Source organism: Trichosurus vulpecula, chromosome 2 (assembly GCF_011100635.1).
Source record: "Trichosurus vulpecula isolate mTriVul1 chromosome 2, mTriVul1.pri, whole genome shotgun sequence".
Lineage (NCBI taxonomy): Eukaryota > Metazoa > Chordata > Mammalia > Diprotodontia > Phalangeridae > Trichosurus > Trichosurus vulpecula.
Window position 1 is genome coordinate 442,647,594 of NC_050574.1, and position 19,298 is coordinate 442,666,891.

The 19,298-nt window shown below is 39.4% G+C and overlaps 1 protein-coding gene across 1 annotated transcript; it reads right to left on the minus strand.

Annotated features, from left to right (window-relative positions):
• Nucleotides 1–5,415: 5,415 nt before the first annotated feature.
• Nucleotides 5,416–18,686, minus strand: MIS18A (MIS18 kinetochore protein A). The gene is made up of 5 exons (XM_036746671.1): nucleotides 18,376–18,686; nucleotides 14,226–14,292; nucleotides 13,040–13,162; nucleotides 9,472–9,568; nucleotides 5,416–5,979 (listed from the first exon to the last, which is right to left on the minus strand). The coding sequence occupies exons 1-5, from the start codon at nucleotides 18,641–18,643 to the stop codon at nucleotides 5,899–5,901; spliced, it is 636 nt and encodes a 211-aa protein (XP_036602566.1). The 5' UTR covers nucleotides 18,644–18,686; the 3' UTR covers nucleotides 5,416–5,898.
• Nucleotides 18,687–19,298: the final 612 nt, after the last annotated feature.

Here is a 19,298-nt window from a genome sequence, read left to right on the forward strand (position 1 = left end):
TGAAAAGTTTCTTCTGGCTAAAGCAACTGCTTTCATTCATAAGGAAGTGTGTTTACTAACCATATACATTTGTATGCCTATCTTGCTCTTATTGGGCACTTTGCATTCTGAGAAGCATTTTTATGCACACATACATACTTATCTTCTTTTATTATAATAAATGCTTTACAAATGTAGTCAGTACCATAAAAATGTTTACTGCTCAACTTTAAGCATTTTCCATTCTTCTAGTACAGTATATCATCACTCTACATGAAACAAACTTATATTTTATTATCCTTGTGTACCCAGGTGTCTGTGAGGGTCAACCCTATGAGGGAAGGAGGCCAACTACTCCCTCCCTTGGCCTGGGTCTTTGGATTGCAGGCATAGTCCTGTCCAGCTACTCCCTCCTCTTCCCATGGGGCACAGTGGGGGGTAAGGAGAAGGGTAGAAAACCTTTTATTAATTTGCCTCATTTCTACACCTACAGAAAGAGTGTTCTAAGTATGTAAGAGTAGGAAAGCAATGGAGAAGGGAGCAACCATCTCTATCACATCAGACCACTATCAGCTATTTTTAGCTCCTAGGGAAGAAGACCCAGATTGAGATCTATTTTTGGAGGTTTATAAAAAAGGGAAGTCAATATAAATAAGAAACTCTCTCATTTAGTTCTTGAGTCTAATAGGTCTCAAGTAGAGAACCTCTATGCTATTTTGCTTGATGATCTCATCAGTTCCCATGGTTTCAATTATCATCTCTATGTAGGTGATTCTTAGATCCCTTTATCTAGCCCTGCTTTCCTGACCTCAGTGCATTTTGAACTAGATGTTCTATAAACATCCTACACTTGATGTGTCCAAAACATCTTTCTTGATGTCTCTGCATACTTTGACACAGTTGACCACCCTCTTCTTCTTGGTACTCTCTTCTCTCCAGGTTTTCATGGCACTGCTGATTTGGATAAGGGTTCTGGTATTAGAACAAATCTTCTGCCTCAATCCCTGCCTTCTGCTTCAGTCTCCTGCTGGTCCTCTTCTGATTATGGCCTCAGCTGGTCTCTTCTTTTTACATTCCTCAATCAGGGGTTCATTCTTTCTTCTGTGTCCCTAACAAGACCCAGGGAGATGTTGGAGATCACACTGATTTCAAGACTCCTACTCAAACATCTCAGCACTAGTCTCCAGATGCCATTTCCTTGTGCAGTGCCCTATAGGTGCTGGCTCTGGTTTTTTTTTTTTTGTTTGTTTGTTTGTTTTTTGGCAGGGCAATTGGGGTTCAGTGACTTGCCCAAGGTGACACAGCTAGCGTGTCAAGTGTCTGAGGCCGGATTTGAACTCAGGTCCTCCTGACTCCAGGGCCGGTGCTCTACTCACTGTGCCACCTAGCTGCCCCCTCATGGCATTATTTATGTGAATCCTCTCTACTCAAATGGCCAACTTTGTCAAGGTCCTAGTCATCTCTTGCCTAGACTGTGGCGACGGATGGCCTCCTAATTGGTCTCCTTGCCTCTTCTCTCCCACTCCAATATACCCTTTGCACAGTTGTCAAATTGAGATCAGACTATGACATTCCCCTACCCAATCAATTCCAACAGGTACCTATTTCCTCTAGGATAAATTCTTCTGTTTAACTCTTAAAATCCTACATAAATTGACCCCAATCTATTTTTCCAGACTTACATATGTAATTTCCCTTCCCAGTTTCTATGATCTAGCAGAGACCTCTGCCTCTGACACATGGCACTCCATATACTATTCTCTGTGCTTTTACATTGGCCTTCTTCACCTCTGCCTCACAGACTCCTTCTGTGCCTTAAGACAAGTGCTACCTTCTACATGAAGCTTTCCTAATTCTTACTTTCTATTTATTCTTTATTCTATATATAGTGACCTCATTTGATCACATCAACCCTGTGAGAAATGTGCTAGTATTATCACCATTTTATAGATGAGAACTGAAGCTGAGAAAGGCTAAGTGACTTGCCCAGGTTCACACACAGCTAATATTTGAGATAGGATTTGAATTCTTGACCCAGAGCTTACATATGTAAGATCTTTGAGAATAGGGATTGGTTCATTCTTTGTATTTGTATCCACATCATGTAGTAGAATGTGTATCTCTTGATATTTGATGCAAATATTTTCCCACTCTGTACTTTCCAATTCATTGACTTTGTCCATGCAAAAGGTTTTTAATGTCAAAAATGTCTTATTTCTCCCTTTTTTGCTTAATAATTCTATAGCATATATTCCATTAATCTGATGTTAGTTTTGCTGAAAAACTTTTTTCTTCTTTTTATACCATTATAAGGTAAGTCTCTCTGGGTAGAGGCGTGGGGAAGGTCACTTTTTAAAAGGAAGGCAATATAAAAAAAATTTTCCCCTATAGCAATAGTTCTGAAAGGTACCTCTTTTAAAAAAAATGACCTTTTCTATTCAGGTCATTATTCATTTTGAGTTTATTGTGTTATGTGGTGTAAGGTATAAGCCTAAACTTAATTCTTACCAAAACACTTCCCAGTTTTCCTAGCAGCTGTTAAAATTCATATTTCATGTCATTTTCTCACTATGCCCTTTGAGATTCTAAACCTTTTGTTCTTCCAGATAATTTTTTCCCAATTGTAGATCTGCTACATAATCTGATCAGTATGGTATCAAATCTATACATTCAGGTAGTGTTTTTGTTATAACGGAATTGATCGAGCCAGTCTATTTTTATAACTCTTAACTGTGGCCTGACAGCCTAATTCAGTTTATTCATTTTATAGTTACTTTGAATGGATTCTTATTCTTTCTGGGTTTCCGTTAATATTCTTTAGAAATAATTTTTTATGGATTTGGCTACTTTTATGAAGCTATTGAGTCTGTTTCCTCCGTGGTTACCTACAATTTTCTAAGTGTGTCATGTCATTTTCAAATAGAGATAATAGTTTCCCCTTTGATGTTCATAATTACCTTTAGAGGCACCAGATGTTGTCCTTTCTCTTAGCTTATTGAGAGGTAGACTGGTGTAGTGGGAAGAATACCAGACTTACCCTGGTCTTGCACCCCAGTCCTGAAATGTAATTGCTCTGTGACCTTATACATGCTACTTAGCTACTTACACATAGTAAAATGAAGTAATATGTGTGCTACTTATTTCACAGGATAGTTGTGAGGCTCAATGTGATAATAGATGTAAAGTGTGTAAAGTGGCTGGCAAAGTTTTAAACACCGTACATCTGTTACTACTCACCGCTCTGAAGGTTCTTACGGTGATCCAGTTTTGCTTCTGGATATTCTTGCTCTTTTCTTCTGGAGATGCTGATCTTTTTTTTTACCCCATATTTATTCATTATACTGGGACCTTTTTCCGAAATAACAGGCCCCTTCCTTAACAATTTCTTTCCTTCTTCCCTTTTATTCTGTGTATTTTATTTAGTGCATTTATTGCTATTTTGATGGAACAAGGAGGAACTGGACTTAGCCATGGCCACTCACTCAACCATCTTGTAAGAGCTCCCACCAACATTACGGCTTTTCGTAATCGTTTCCTTTGTTAGCATCCACCAGGGATGGGGAACCTGCAGCCTCGAGACCACACGTGGCCTTCTGGGTCCTTGGGCGCAGCATTGTGACCGAGTCCAAGTTTTACAGAACAAATCCTTTTATTAAGGAGATTGGTTCTGTGGAGTTTGGATTCAGTCAAAGGGCTGCCCCTGAGGACCTATGTGGCCTCAGAGGCCGCAGGTTCCCCACCCGATCTAGATGAATGAGGGTAGGGTGCGGTGAGTGGGACTTGGGTGTGAATGGGACATTAGGCCTCAAGTTATTTTATTTCTGTACAGTCTCTCTTGCATGTAGGTATTCACTTATTCACTCTCTAACATTTTCATTCTTTCCATGCTCCTGTAAAATCATTGTTCCAGCCTAGTTTTCAGCTCTTCATTTGACCCACTCCAGCTCTTAAACAAGATGTAGAATTGCAGATAACTATATCCCGAAAAGCTTCCTCCTTTTGCTCTTCCCCTCCCCACTGACACAAAGTAACCTAAGTAGAATGTAGCAGAACCAAGATGTGAAATTAGGTACTGACTCCAAATCCAGTGTTTCCTATCAAAATAGAAACAACCAAATCTGGTCACTTAATCCAGGGAGACATAGGGTTAATTGTCTGAATTTTTGAAGGGGGCAGGTTATGTGGGAAAAAAATAAGACTTGCTTTGGCTAGATCCGATGGGGATAGAACTAGGCACAATGGTTCAAAGCAACCTTTACTTGCATCACAGAATCATATATTTTTGAGAACCTTTACAGACCATCTAATCCAAAAACCTTCATTTTGCAGTTGAAGAAACTGAGGTCCAGGGCTTTCTTTGTGCCAGGGATGGTACCAAGTGGCAAAAAGAGGTAAAAGAACCTGCCCTGAAAGAGCTCATAATTTAATGGGGGAGACAACAAGCAAACAGTTATGTACAAACAAGCTACATACAAGATAAATAGGAAATAACTAAAAGAAGAAAGTCATTAAAATTAAGAGGTTGGAAAAAGCTTCCTGTACAAAGTCAGATTTTAGCTGTGACTTGCAGGAAGCCAGGGCAGTCAGTAGGTGGAGATGAGCATTCCAGGCATAGGGAACAGCCTGGAAAAATACCGACAGCCTAGATATGGAGTGTCATGTTCAGGAAACCTGATGGAAGCCAGCATCACTAGAGTGAAGAGTATGTGTAAGATGAAGGTAAAGTGTAAAGAGACTGAGAAGGTGTGTGGGGTGGAAGGGGTTAGGTTATGAGCAGCTTAGAAAGCCAGAGGATAGTATGTGATCCTGAAGGCAATAAGGAGCCACTGGAATTTATTAAGTAAGAAAAGAGAGTGATGTGGTCAGACCTTCACTTTAGGAAAATCACTTTGGTGGCTGAATGGAGGATGTCCTGGAGTAGAGAGACTTGTGGCAGGCAGACTAATTAACAGGCTATCACAATAGTCCGACTATGAAGTGAAAAGGGCATGGACCAGGGCAGTGGAGAGAATGACTCCAAGATCCATTCCAATTCTGAAATTCTGCAATTCTATGAAAAGCCATTCTCCTAGCAGGTAAGAACCAGAAAGAATACATAGTGTAGGCAGGGTTTCCCTCCTTTTGGACTTCCTTCAGGCAAAGAAGAATCTTTCATTAATCAGACACCTTAGGGGCCTTACTTTGGCAGCAACATCAGCTAGCACAGCACTCTGCACATGGAAAGTCATCATCAAATACTTTTTGACTAGGACTTCTGCTCGTACTCCTACACTTAAGTCTGCGAGCATAAGTTTCCAACTATTTTTAAATGGCAATGATACATAATCTTATCAATGTTTCTACATGAGACTAATGATTTTAAATTTTCATAATGTAAATTCCAGAGAACATTCTAACATATCGGAAGGAAAAAAAAAATCTAAGTTCCAACTAATCTTAAATTTTGACCAAAGTACTCAAAAGCTGTCATAAGGAATTTATTTGTTCATGATAATAGCCAGACTTGTTTTTTCTATCACATGCTTCCCCCCACCCCCAAACAAGCTAATAGGTAGCTGTTACGATGAATAGACAACAAAAAGTATAAGGAAGATGAGATCAATATAAAAATGATACAAGGGAGAAAAGAGGGTCAAGGTATCCATAATAAACTCTTAAATTCCACACTTTAGAGGTTTCTGGAAGCGACATTTTATAAACATAATTTTAGCATCGTACTTCAGAAAAGAGAAACTTTTATCCCATAATTAACAGTTATAACATCAATAGTTACAAAACGGATTAAGCTTTTTTCCAATCAAATATAACTTGGGGATAAAATTACCTTGAGCACTTTATAACTCCTGCTAAAATGGTACAACAAATTACAATACATACAAAGGGGAAAAAAGTGGTAGTAAAAAAAAAGTGAAATTTCTTTCATGTTGTGGAACAAAGACCTGACACAACTGATTCAACCAGGGACACTCTTAGCTCCAATCCATGCATGATAACTTGCAGCTGTTGGATAAATTACGAAAAAAAATTATTAAGAAAAATATGATAAAAGCATATCTGTAATTTCTGTGTCTATAATATCTGTAAGTCTAACTTTATTCTGTAATAGAGAAAAGATGCACTGAAGTAAAGCTATTTTCCCTAAATGTGAAGCTTCCATAAGACTCTGCTGAAGATATAGAAAAACTTTGTTTCTGGTTTTGTTTTTTTTTCCAGTTTATCTTCATGTACTTTTCTGTACAACCTTGTAATATTGCATAAGTTATACAGTAAAGCTTATTTATTCTTTTTTCGAGAACTTGAAACAAATGAAATATTGCTTTAGTTCAAAGTAGATATGGACATTTTGGTTCAATCATTTTTAAAAATGTGTGTTGGGTCCCAAAAAGAGAGGTCAGTGTTTGGTTTTTATAGTTTTTGCTGGTTTCTCATAGGATTATAGGACTTAGCATCAGACCTTAGATCCCAATGCTGATTTCACAGACGTGGAAACTGTGGCTCAGTTCAGCCAAGTGCCTTACCCAAGTTTGTCATTAAGAAGCATGCTGAGAATGTGAAACTAGGACTTTGAGCTCCAACGCTACTCCAGTAGTAAAAAGACAATTCTTTCTTTCTGCTCTCTCAAACTAAGCTATATACATTTGTAAATATAGATATTAATCTTCTTGTAAACTGTTTACTAAACTATATTGCCTAGTAGAAATCACAACCAAAACATAAGTCAGGAAAAGACTCATTTTTGCTAAGTGGTGGAAAAAGAATCTAACCAAGTTCAAGGTGTTGGTGTTACTGATCAGATAACCTAGAAACACAACCTGAAACTGAAGAATTTTGAATTACCTTCCTTTTTCCCTGTTCAACTTTCTAATGGAAATTTTATGACAGTGAAATAATGGAAAGCAGAGCAAATATGAGGAGAGGGAACAAGAGACAAGGAAGGGAGAGAGAGGAAAAATACAAAGAGAAAGAAAAAGAAGGAAGAAGAAGAGAGGGGAGAGGATAAAAAACAAGGGACTAGGCTATTTCACAAACAAGATCATACACTAAAACCTCAGGGATTATCTAGTCCATGGGTCTAAGACAAAACACATTACCTTTTCCCCTAAACCTACCCGTCCCCCAAATTTCTCTATTTCTGCCCGAATGAACTACCATCGCTTCAGTCTCCCAAGTTCTGAACTACAGTTACCTCTATTTCCTTCCTCTCATCACTCACACTGAATTTATTGTTAATTTGTTGATTCTCCCTCCAAAATCTCTCTTTTATCTCCTCTCTGGTCAAGTGGTCCTCATTACCTCTCACCAGAACTACCTGCTTCCAGTCTCTATCTTGTCTAATGTAGTCTTATTCACACCGCTGCCAAAAAAAAATCCTAGTAAGACACAGGTCTGACCATGTCATTTCCCTGCTGAAAAACTTTCGCTGGGATCCCTTCAATGCCTCTGCCTCTAGAATAAAATACTGACTTCAACTTAGCACTTGAGAGTAGCCAACTAAACTAATAAACTCTATGTTCTTGCCAAATTAGACTACCAGCTAGCTATTCCCCAAATCCGGCACACCTTCCTCCTCCATGCATTCAATATAGGTGCAGTTGACAGAACACTGAGCCTGGAGACAGGAAGACTTGAGTTCAAATCTGCCTCATTTACTAGCTGGGTGACCTCAAGCAAATCAGTTCATCTGTTTGCCTCAGTTTCCTCAACTGTAAATAATAATAAGAAATAATACCACTTGCCTCCCAGAGTTGTTGTAAGGATCAAATGAGATAAAATTTACAAAGTGCTTAGCACAACGTCTGACACATGTAGGTGCTATACAAGTGCTAGCTATTATTTACCCAGGCCATCCCCAAGGTCTGGAATTAATGCTCTCACTCTACACTTCAAAAGCCTCATCTTCCTCCACAGTTCAGCTCTGGCGTCACTTCTGTGAAGCCTTCCCTGACTACCCCCTCCTCTTCAAACTCCCTTGCATTTTCCTGTCTTTGTACAAGCAAGCTCAAGCCACCCCTAGAAGGTAAGCTCTTTGAAAGCAAGGACTACTTTGTTTGTAACTTTACAACCCCATGGACACAATGCTTCGTATACAATAGACCCTTCATGTCTATTGAAATAAATAGTCTCAGTTTCACAGATGAGGAAGCTAAGGCCAGGCAGGCTAAGTAATTTGTCCAAAACCACACAGTATGCGGTGGAGGCAGAATTAGAAGGCAGAGCCCAATTCAGACGTCCTCAGGACCCTCTCCCTGGGTCTCTCCTTTCCTCTGGCTGGAGACAATGAGGGGTCACCATCTAGGGGCTCCTTCCAGACCCTCTCTTTGAGGAGGCACTCAGGAAATCCACCTTATCCTTTCCTACCCCTGACCTCCTGGATTTCACAATCTCCAGAAACTCTATTTCCCACCCAGCTGTGCAGGGCTTCATCACGCCCCACCCCTTTTCAGCTTCTCTTATGTTCTGTTTTCTCCTATTAGCCTGAGAGCTCCTTGAGGGCAGAGGCTATCTTTTCCCTTTCTTTGGATCCCCAGTGATTTAGCACAGCACCCAGAACACAGTAGAAGCTTAATAAATGTTCATTGACTATTAGTGACTAATGACTCCAAATCCAGCATTCTTTCATTACATCACAATGCCTCTCATAATCTGACCCAAGTGACAGAGGTTTGGCTGTAGAACAAACCTACCTTCTGAAATAACAGCAGCAGTTCTAATGCTAAGACAAAAACTGCACAGACTCAATCCTATGTCTGTATGATTTTTAAAACAAAACTAAACTCCAAAGATTTATGAACTACAAAATCAATGAACCCCGAAATCTTCAAGTTACAGTGACAAAAAGGGCAGGAAATCTAGTACATAATTAATTTTTTTCCCCTGTCACATGGCAGTACATTGTAGGAGAATAAGTATCAACACTTTTACTCTTAACAGAGCTTCACAATAAACTGAAGTGAAACAATCCATACATCAGTTATGAAGGTGGGCTTATACTATATATTGCAACAGTGAAGGGAATAGCATCATTGTGAGACTTGAAGAAACCAGTTATTGCTGACAGAAGACCCCTGCCCCTGATAAAACCCCCAGAAAGAATGGACTCAGACCTTTTGGCATTTAGCAAATGTCCCTGGGGCTCCTCCAAGAAATGTCAATAGATAAGATTATCCCACGAAATGATAACCTGTCAGAATCTTTGATCTGTCAGGGCCTTTGTTCCTGTTTTCCCCGGAACCACCTTGTGACGTGGCCCGTAAATTTCAAGAGATAATTAACCACCACACCCTGTTTTTTCTGTATAAATATGGCTCTTTCAGCTCTACTCATGGCCATTATGATTTGGGTTGTGCCCCAAACAGTAACCGGCTAATAAATTCTCCAATTAAAACTTATACTCTGTGACGTGTCTTGCTCGCTCTTGGTATAACATCATGTTTTGGAGAATATGTGTTAGTTTAACATAAAGAGATAAAACTTGTCAATGAAAATGATTACCTTCTTTAAAACACTTTCCATTACTTCTTGCTTATCAAGGGTTACAGGCTCTTCAGGTTCAGGCACAGCTACATTTTCAGCAGACCCTATAATGTAACTGACATAGAGCATGGTTACAATGCACATAAAGTTAAAATGTAGACAAAATAGTGAATATTAATATTAAAGCTGAAAGCATAATGCTCTCTCTCTTGGCACTTTTCCACTGAAGGAAAACCAGGGACTAGTTTTGCTATCACAAGCATCCCAGACATTGAACCAGAAAATATTCTTCTTCTGGTTAATATAACTCTATTCAGGTTGGTTTATGTTTTAATTTTCTTAAGATATGAAAAACATATTACTGGAAATAAATAAAATCAATTAAAACAATTCAAAGTATCTAGGTCAAAGTAAAGGACTTTTCAAAGGCCATTTTTTAAAGTCTGAAGAAAGTCAACTTCAAGGGTACCTTGTGCTGCAGAAAACAGCTTCTTCTTAAAAAGGAATATAAAACTGAGCTTTAGTAGAGTATTAATTTTGTCTGAAAATTGTGGTCTCAAAGACATCTTAGGTCACATAGATATTCAAACCTTTGCACTGTAATGTAATCTCAATTTTTCAATTCTAAATTTTGTTTTCCAATCTATTTGATAACAGCAGCAGTTCTAATGCTGTTATCAAATAACATTTGATAAATGATGATCTATAAATAAAAACTTCCACACTGAGGGAGTGATAGTTGTCTTTTTCAGGAATGCAAACAAGAAAGCCTTAATTTCTGCTTTGTAAGGACACATGGACTATTTGTTAGGAGTCTGTCAGCTCAGGCAATACCTCAGGCAATAACCAAGTCAACAACTGATACCAAAGTATCTTCTAGCTCTTTGAATGGGGAAGGAGAGGAGACAGTGGTGGAAAATAGCATCCCTTCCCTCCTTCAATTCTAGCCAACATAATAGTTCTCAGGAAATGGTCTACAACAAGTCTAGGATTGAAGGAACAATTTTCCACTATGACTAGGGCAAGAAGAACTATGGGAAAGCACCTCATCTTATTTCTTTGCAGAGATGAGAGGCTATGGGTGGCTGAAATGTTTTTTTTCCTCTTTTTTATTATTTATTATGAGGGATTTTTCTCTGGCAGACGGAAGGGGAAGGAAAATATTGAGAAGGGTAGGTATTATAAAATAAGGATTAATACAATTTATTTTTAAAAAGTAAATCAGACAGAGTCCCTTGATTCAAAATGATGGTCTCCAGTAAGTCTTAACTGAGGAGTTTTCTATCCATTAACAGGGAAGAATTGCCTTGCTTCAAAACTGACCCTTTCCATAAAAAGGGGGGGTGGGGATAGGGCACCACGGCAACTGATCTTCAGAAGGGGTTAATTCATAAAAGGGGTACTGTACTACTTTTGAAGGAGAGATCAAGGGGTCAGACTGGATCCTAGCAAGAAAGATTATTATTAAGGTCATGTTCTGGTCTAAAGTATCAAGGCTTGTTGGAGACTTTTGACTTCATTCTTCCTCCTTGAATTGAGGAGAGAAGCTTTTTGGATATTCCTCCCCTTTCTCTTTTCTTTCTGCAGGCCAAGAAATATTCCTTGGCTCTTCTATGCTTCTCAAGTAACTCTGAGAGACCTTGCTGGGTCTAGGATAGTATCAGTGGTTAACCCACTGCCATACTCTTCTTCAAGAATAACTGTGTGTCTTATGCTAGTTAGGATCTTAGCTATAAATTCTATTTTGAATATATGGGAGTCATTTTTTATTATTGGTTAGGTTCTGGTGGAACTATCATAGCCTTGTATAGTCCTGGCCTGTCTTATCTGGTGGTCTGCAGTTACATTCTCTGGACATTTTGTGCTGGGTTCTTCAAGGATCAGAGGAGTTGCTAAAGCCATAAAACTGCAAACTTTCCGAGGACCATATAAGTGGTCTAGTCAAGGGCATGATCTGTGTCTTGTCCCCCTGGCTTTCCATTTTCCCAAACATGATTTGGCTCTAGGCAACACAATTGCAGATTTGCCCTTAAGTGGAGCTCCCGGAGGCAGTTGCTGGCCCCAATTCTTGTCAACTGGCAGGAAGGTTCTACTGGTTCAGAGTAACATATTTCTGTTTACTTATATTCTCCTTTCTCTGGAGTCAGAGTGATAGTGGTACAGCCTTGTTCTTCTCCTGAAGTCTAACTCTGAGAGATCCCCTCCGGATTAGTGACAGACAGTGCTGCAGTGCCAAGTTTCACCTAGGGTCTGAGTCCAAGGTCCCCCATATAGGGTTAGTGACAGGGCAGTATCTCCTGTACCCCAGTGCTGGAAGGAGATCTTAATCCCCTCTCTGGTGTCAAAGCTGTGGAACTGTTCCATTCCTGGGGTCAGGATCTGTTCCTCAGTTCCTACCCTCATCACTTGCTTATGGATCAAATCTTCGATCTTATACTAGAAAGATGACCCACTGTGGTTTCTCCTGAGCTCTCCAATCACAATGCCATCTGGTGTTTGTCTGAGATCTTTGCTGGAGTGGTTATCAGGGGAGCTGAGCTGTAGTGCTTCCTCCTACTCCACCATCTTGGCTGGTCTCCCATATTTTGTTCAGAAATATCTGGGTATCCTATACTGTTTAGGATCATTGTGACAAATTCCATTTTAATTATATTGGGAGTCTTTGTTTATATTGGTTCTCCATGTGCTTAACTGAGTTTGCATGGTCTAAAATGAATTAAAAATATCTCCCTTTTTGGTCACATGCCAGATCATTTCCATCAATTCTTCTCTCCTCTTCTCTCTCAACAAAAATTGGGTTTTTATTTTTTGAGGTTCAGCTTTCAATTGTCCTGTCAAAAAAAACCTAAAAAATTCTGAGTACCAGCTTAAGAGATTTGGGACACAAAACTTGAATTACCCAAACTTGAGAATTAATGGCCATATCAGTATTCACATGATTCTTTTGGTAGCAGGCTTACACTAATCATGTTTTGTTTATGCTAAGATTCCAATAAACTTGCCTCTCCAAGTATAGCTCATAGGGTTGTGGCCCTGAAAGTATTGTATTGCAAGTAGAAAGACAACAAAGGATTTAGATGTATGCCTCCAACAATGTACAAAGTTGAAAACCAAATTGACAACACATCTAAGTATATAAAAGTATGCAAATTACAATATTCCCCAAAGAAAAGAAAGCCTACATATCTCTAACTAAAGTCATTAACATTTGTTCAATTTAGTAACTGTCCCTTTTGACAAATCATGTATAGCTTCAACAGTCTAAAAGGAAAAAAGATTTGATTCAACTTAAATAATACATTACTTTTGGATTTGCAACAGGAATCAAATTACAACCAGTTCTCACTTACCTTTTCCCAGGTAGGCTTAATATGGTCCCACCCCATCCACACCTCTAAAGCCCCCACAACCAATGGGAAGCTGGAGGACCCTTGGTGAGGCTGCACCAGAAGCTACCCCTCCTACCAGTGGTGGGAGCACTCATAAGGCAAACTTTCATAAAGTAAGAACTGTGTGTAAATACTTACAAATTTATTTTACAGCCTTTCATCAATATTAAGTGTAACATGTAATAAAATAGACTTACCCATTAACTGACGAAACGTCGAAGCAAAACAAGTCTCGTTTATAATCAAGATGTCTGGGTGTACATCTGTATATTTGGCCAATATTCAGTGAACATCCATTACAACTCAAAGTCTCAATCATGCTAAGGAAAAATCATTGCTTTAGAAAAGACTCTACTTGTTTATGATCTTTAAGAAGATTTCAACTGTTATAAAACCATGAACTATTCTTCAAAACTAAAGTTCTTCAAACATGCTACGCTGATCACAACAGTGAATCAAACATCAACAAGCGTTCTTAAGCAACACATATACACATTAAGTAAATACAAATCAACACTTTTGGAACACCTTATGTGTATGTGTGTGTACATACATAATATATAATATGTATGTTATATGCAATATATTATATATATAAACATGTGGTAAATAAGAAGTTTCCAGGAGGAGGGGCACCAGCAACTAAGATGATCAGGAAAGGCCTCGTGTTGAAAATAGTACTTTAGTTAAGCTTGAAGGAATCTAGGCATTTTAATTATCTGCCCCACCTTATAGCCAAGGCACTCAAATGCTTGAATGAGCCTTCAGTCCCCCTTACTCTAACCAAATTTATGTTCACTTATTCCCTTCAAGCGTAGCATGTTTGAAGAACTTTAGTTACGTTGTAAGAAAAGAAGAAATAAGGGGAGGAGAGTTATGGGGGTTTGGAGTGATAGTATAGTAATGCCAAAAAAAGAAAGAAAATAACATACACAGAAAAGAGCAGAAGTTAAGAAGAGGACATACAAGGAGGCCAGCGGTGATATGACCACAGTAAAGTATTGTACTTTATTCATAGAAATTCAGTTTCATATACATTTCATATACATTTCCTTTTCTGTTCTTTGCATATGAAAACATGCACACATATCAAGTTACAATAAAGAAAAAAAGAAATTTTGTTTTTAAAATTAATTCAGGTATAACCTCTCCCATGAAACCTTTCCTCATCCTGGAAGTTGTCAATGCTCTCTCCCCTCCTCAGATTACCTTTTACGTGTGTAATTATTACATTGCTCCAGCAAAATGTCAAGTTCTTTTAGAGCAGAAACTTTTTCATTTTTTCTTTGAATGCCTAGTACCTATCACAGTGGCCTGCATATATTTAAAAAATTTTGTTGAATTAGGTATCATACATGGATAATTATTTAATTTTCATCTTACCAGCCGTATTCATTTTTTCTAGTGGATAGCTTCTGTTCCTTATCCACATAAACATTAGGTGAGACTGCTAGAATGAGAAAAAGGTAACTGCTGGTTACTGACGTTCTCATAGAATGTTTAGAGCTAGGCAAGATATAATAGTTCATCTAATCCAATGTCTTCATTTTACAAATAAGAAACTTGTTTAAAAATTAAATCTACAAGAATTGTTATTAGTATAATAGCACCAATCATAGCACAATCATTTTCTTAGACAACACTATTAAGTGAATTCCTATAAATGGCTGTAACATGGTGTACTTGGGTTAGAAGTACATGGCTCCCACTTGGTTTCATAATTTAATCTTCTGTCTTTTTTATCAAGATTTCACACAGTATTTTTAAAAACATTCTTTCCATAAATTTCAAAAAGTTGACAATTCCTGCAGAGAAAAATGTTTTGTATTTAAAAATACTTTGGGGGCCATTTATACCAGTTACAGCTAGATTTACTTTACAGTGTTGGCACACATCTAACAAAATATTTTAGCAACATCACAATATAGCTCAGTTAATGCTAAAGTAGTACTTTGGCTAGTACTAAAATTGAACTTGGAGCTCACATAGCACCTGGTCTAAAGTGACTATAATCTACTATATCATATGGCACCTGTATTAGTGTCTTATCCCTTTATTAGACTATAAATTCACAGAGGGTAGGCACCGCGTCTGTTCTAAACTTTGAATCTTGTCCAGCACAGTGATCTGCACAAAAGAGGCACTTAATTGTTCTGGGTTGGTTTGGTTTTTTTTTGGATTTTGTGATGCTTCTGAAATAAGTGACTAAATAGAATCCTTCGAAATAAATTATTCACCAAAAGTAATTTTTAAGTAATAGTACTGTCAGAGTAAAATACTATTAATGTAACTATTGATAATCATTTAATATCAATTTAGTAACTTCAATAAGGGCCAGAGCCTGAACTAATTAACCAGAGGAAAAGTTTGGACCTAACAACTTCTTTGTTCTCTGAGTAAACTCAGAGAATACCTCTTCTTATGTCAACAAGCCCAGATGGGACTGACTTAAGAGCATTCTTTCCTCTGTTCGTGGCCATTAAGGATGAGACCCTTAACTGGAAACACTATTTTGAATAATGAGACTTTTCCTTATCCCAGTATTTTATGGACATATATTCTGTTATGGTATGTTAATGGTAAAGAAAATACAGATGTCCTGGATCATAGTTTCAATTGACATTTTGTCAACTCTCTTGTTGTATTTACAATCTATCCAATTAAGAAATTCCTTTCTTGTACTATGATTAAACAGACAGGGGATCATAAATTTTGAGTGACACAGACATGCTGAGTTGGGACTGTTCTGAAATGCATTTAAGCCTTCTCATTCTTTTGTTCAGACAGTCAGAACTTATGCTCTGGCTCCTTGTATGCACAAGTAAGCTAGCTTCACTAGCTTTAAGGGAATAAACATTACGAATTTACATATCACCTAGCTCGTTTGCCTCCATTAACCGAACTTTCAGGTCGGCACTGTTAGTAGCCTTCAAATTAACTCAAAAATTTACAGTTTGTGAATAATAAATATCATATACAAATCATCCAGCATGGATCCTCTGAATTGTGTGAACCCAAGAGAATGATATGACAGCATAAAACACTGAAAAGTGCACTAGTGCTTGGAATACAATATTCCGGAGGTCAATGGAGCTAGGATTAAAACCACGAATCACCTACCCAGCAAAACTGAGTATCATGCTCCAAGGCAAAATATGGACTTTCAATAAAATAGAGGACTTTCAAGCTTTCTCAGTGAAAAGACCAGAGCTGAATAGAAAATCTGACTTTCAAACATAAGAATCAAGGGAAGCATGAAAAGGTAATCAAGAAAAAGAACAAGAAAAAGAAATTGCAAGGGACTTACTAAAGTTGAACTGTTTTGTTTACATTCCTACATGGAAAGATGATGTGTATGATTCATGAGACCTCAGCATTAGGGTAGCTGAAGGGAATGTGCATGTATGTATATATGTGTATGTATATATCTATATATATATATATATGTTTATGTATGTACAGGTATATGTGAGTGAGTGTGTATGTATGTATAGGTGTATAGGGAGAGGGAGAGAGAGAGAGAGAGAGAGAGGGAGAGAGAGATCGGGCACAGGGTGAGTTGAAGATGAATAAGGGATGAGAGAGGAATCTATTGAGAGAGGGAGAAAGGGAGAGATAGAATGGGGTAAATTATCTCACATAAAAGTGGCAAGAAAAAGCAGTTCTGTAGGAAGAGAAGAGAAGGCAGGTGAGGGGGAATGAGTGAATCTTGCTCTCATCAGATTTGAGCTGAGGAGGGAATACCATACATACTCAATTGGGTATCTTATCCCACAGGAAAGAAGGAGGAAGATAAAAAAAGAGGGGATGATAGAAGGGAGGGCAGACGGGGGGAGGAGGTAATCAAAAACACTTTCGAAAAAGGGACAGGGTCAAGGGAGAAAATTCAATAAAGGGGGATAGGTTAGGAAGGAGCAAAAAATATTTAGTCTTTCACAACATGAGTATTGTGGAAGGGTTATACGTAATGATATGCATGTGGCCTATGTTGAATTGCTTGACTTCTTAGGGAGGGTGGGTGGGAAGAGGGGAGAGAATTTGGAACCCAAAGTTTTAAAAAATAGATGTTCAAAAACAAAAACAAAAAAGTTTCTGCATGCAACTAGGAAATAAGATACACAGGCAATGGGGCATAGAAATTTATCTTGCCCTACAAGAAAGGAAGGGAAAAGGAGATAGGAGGGGAGTGGGGTGACAGAAGGGAGGGCTGACTGGGGAACAGGGCAACCAGAATATAGGCCATCTTGGAGTGGGGGAGGGGGTAGAAATAGGGAGAAAATTTGTAATTCAAACTCCTGTGAAAATCAATGCTGAAAACTAAATATATTAAATAAAAAAAAAAAGAATATAAAAAAAAAGAAAAGTGCACTAGTAAGAGGACCTAAGCTATTTATTAGCCAAGTACTTGTGGGAACAAGTCCACTCAGGTTTTTTCTTCATCTTTAAACTGAGGACAGCATATAAACTACTGGAAGGGATGTCATATATCTAGTCCATGAAGTTCTTAATCTGTGGTTGATGAACTTTTTTGCAACATTTTGATCAACTGTGTTTCAATATAACTGATATCCTTTACAATCCTATGTGTTTAGTTTTAGGCATTTAAAAAATTTATACTGAAGAGTCACATAGACTTCGTGATTGCAAAAAGTGTCCAGGACACAAAGAGTCAACCAATCCCGATCTAATCCAATCACCTAAGTTGAGAGGGGAAGTGACTGGCCAAAGATCAGATCATCAGATCTGCAAATGATCCTGACAGCAACCCTAACAGGTTAGCAGTTAGCCCCTGTTTTAATGATGATGAAAATGAGGCTGAGAGGTTACCTGACTTGCCCAGGTAAGTGTCTGAGGCTGACTTCCTCATCTTTAAAGAGGGGACAATCCTTATATAAACTACCTACCTCACGGGACTGTAGTGAAATAGGTTCCTAGGCAGACCTGGAAGAGACTTTGTAGATTACCTAGATTCCTAGCCTCAATTTATCGTTTACAGAAAACTGAGGTCCAGAGAGGGTAGTGACAAGCCAGAAGTCACACCGTCATCACCATCAGCACCACCACCATCAGCATCCTTAGCATTTAAGGTCTGCTCATTTTACACGGGTTAATAATAAGTATCACTTATATTGCGCTAAGCGCCAGGCACTGTGCTAAATGCCTTACAGTTATGCTCATTTGATCCTCAGAACAACCCAAAAAGCTCTAAGTATCCCCATTTTATAGCTAAGGAAGTCGAAACAGTGAAGCTGAGACGTGAGGGGTGAGAGGGGGTGCCCAAGCCATTGCACGTGTATAATAACCTATATCTGATTGCTTATCTTCTCGAGGAGGGAGGATGGGAGGTTGGGATAGAGTTTGGAACTCAAAACCTTTTTTTTAATTGTTTTAGCATGTAATTTGGGAAAAATAAAGTATTTCAAAGAGTCTTAAGCCCCTCCCCTCACTCCTTACCCCTCCCCCCGTCCCTCCGCCTCCATGCTGCCTCCCACTCCCCCGCCGTCCTCCTTTCCCCCTCCCCCTTCGTCCTCACCGTTCAGGAAGATGCAGTTGCCGTCAAAGTCCGTGCTCTCCCAGTTCGTCGAGTCCCCCAGGGGCCGCTGGCAGCGAGAGCACAGGAACACGCACGGCATCTCCCGCCCCTGCGCATCCAGGTCACTGCCAGTTCCGGGGCCATTAATGATCGAGGACTGCTTTTGCATACACCGTAGGACGTCCTCCTCCGTGACATCTCGGGCCTTTAGCTTCTGAATGTGTAAGGACCTTTGGAAGGTAGCCTCCAAGGGATCCGATTCCGCCATGGCTTTCAAACTGCCCGCCCGCTCGCAGCCAAGGAGGGGGCGGGGCGCCGAAGACGCGGGAGCGCATGCGTGCCTGGAGGAAGGCGGAGCCGGGAGGCGGGGAAAGGAGGAGCGCGGGGGCGGAACGGAGGGCGAAGAGCGGAAACTGCCCAGCGCTCGCTTCCCCGCCAAGCCCCTGCGGTTGGGAGAGTGGGAGGTTGCTCACTGCGCATGGCTCGGATCCCTACTCTTGGCTCGGAGCGTGGCGTTGCGTTCTCGGGCTTAACAGGGCAAAGGGCGGTTCAGTCTCTAGGGCCGGAACACTGATGTCCTAATTCTAAATTAGCCCCTCGGGCTTCCTCCCTTCTTGGAATTGTCACTAGAAATATTAAAAATCACATAATATGCTCTGGAATGTGCGTTTAGCACAGTGCCTGACATATAGCAAGCACTTAATTAATGTTGATTGATTGAAAGAACCTCAGTCACCAAGCCTTATTAAGCGCCTGCCCGGTGTTAGGCACTGCCCTAAGCTCCAGGCATACAAAGGAAGGCAAATAAACAGACCGCCCCTACACCCGAGAAGCTCCCAGTCTAATGCATGCAACGTGCAAACAGCCCCAGGGAAACGAGAGAACACAAATTCGGAGTAATCTCATAGGGAAGGCCCTGAGAC

What these genes read in the sequence shown, in the direction of transcription:
- MIS18A (XM_036746671.1), bottom strand. Translation starts at nt 18,643, where the DNA reads ATGGCGGAATCGGATCCCTTGGAGGCTACCTTCCAAAGGTCCTTACAC. An exon ending in CAACTGCATCTTCCTGAACG is followed by an intron (nt 14,293 to 18,375) that starts GTGAGGACGAAG and finishes TTCTCATTCTAG; the next exon opens with CAGTCTCACCTAATGTTTAT. An exon ending in GACGTTTCGTCAGTTAATGG is followed by an intron (nt 9,569 to 13,039) that starts GTAAGTCTATTT and finishes GCTCTATGTCAG; the next exon opens with TTACATTATAGGGTCTGCTG.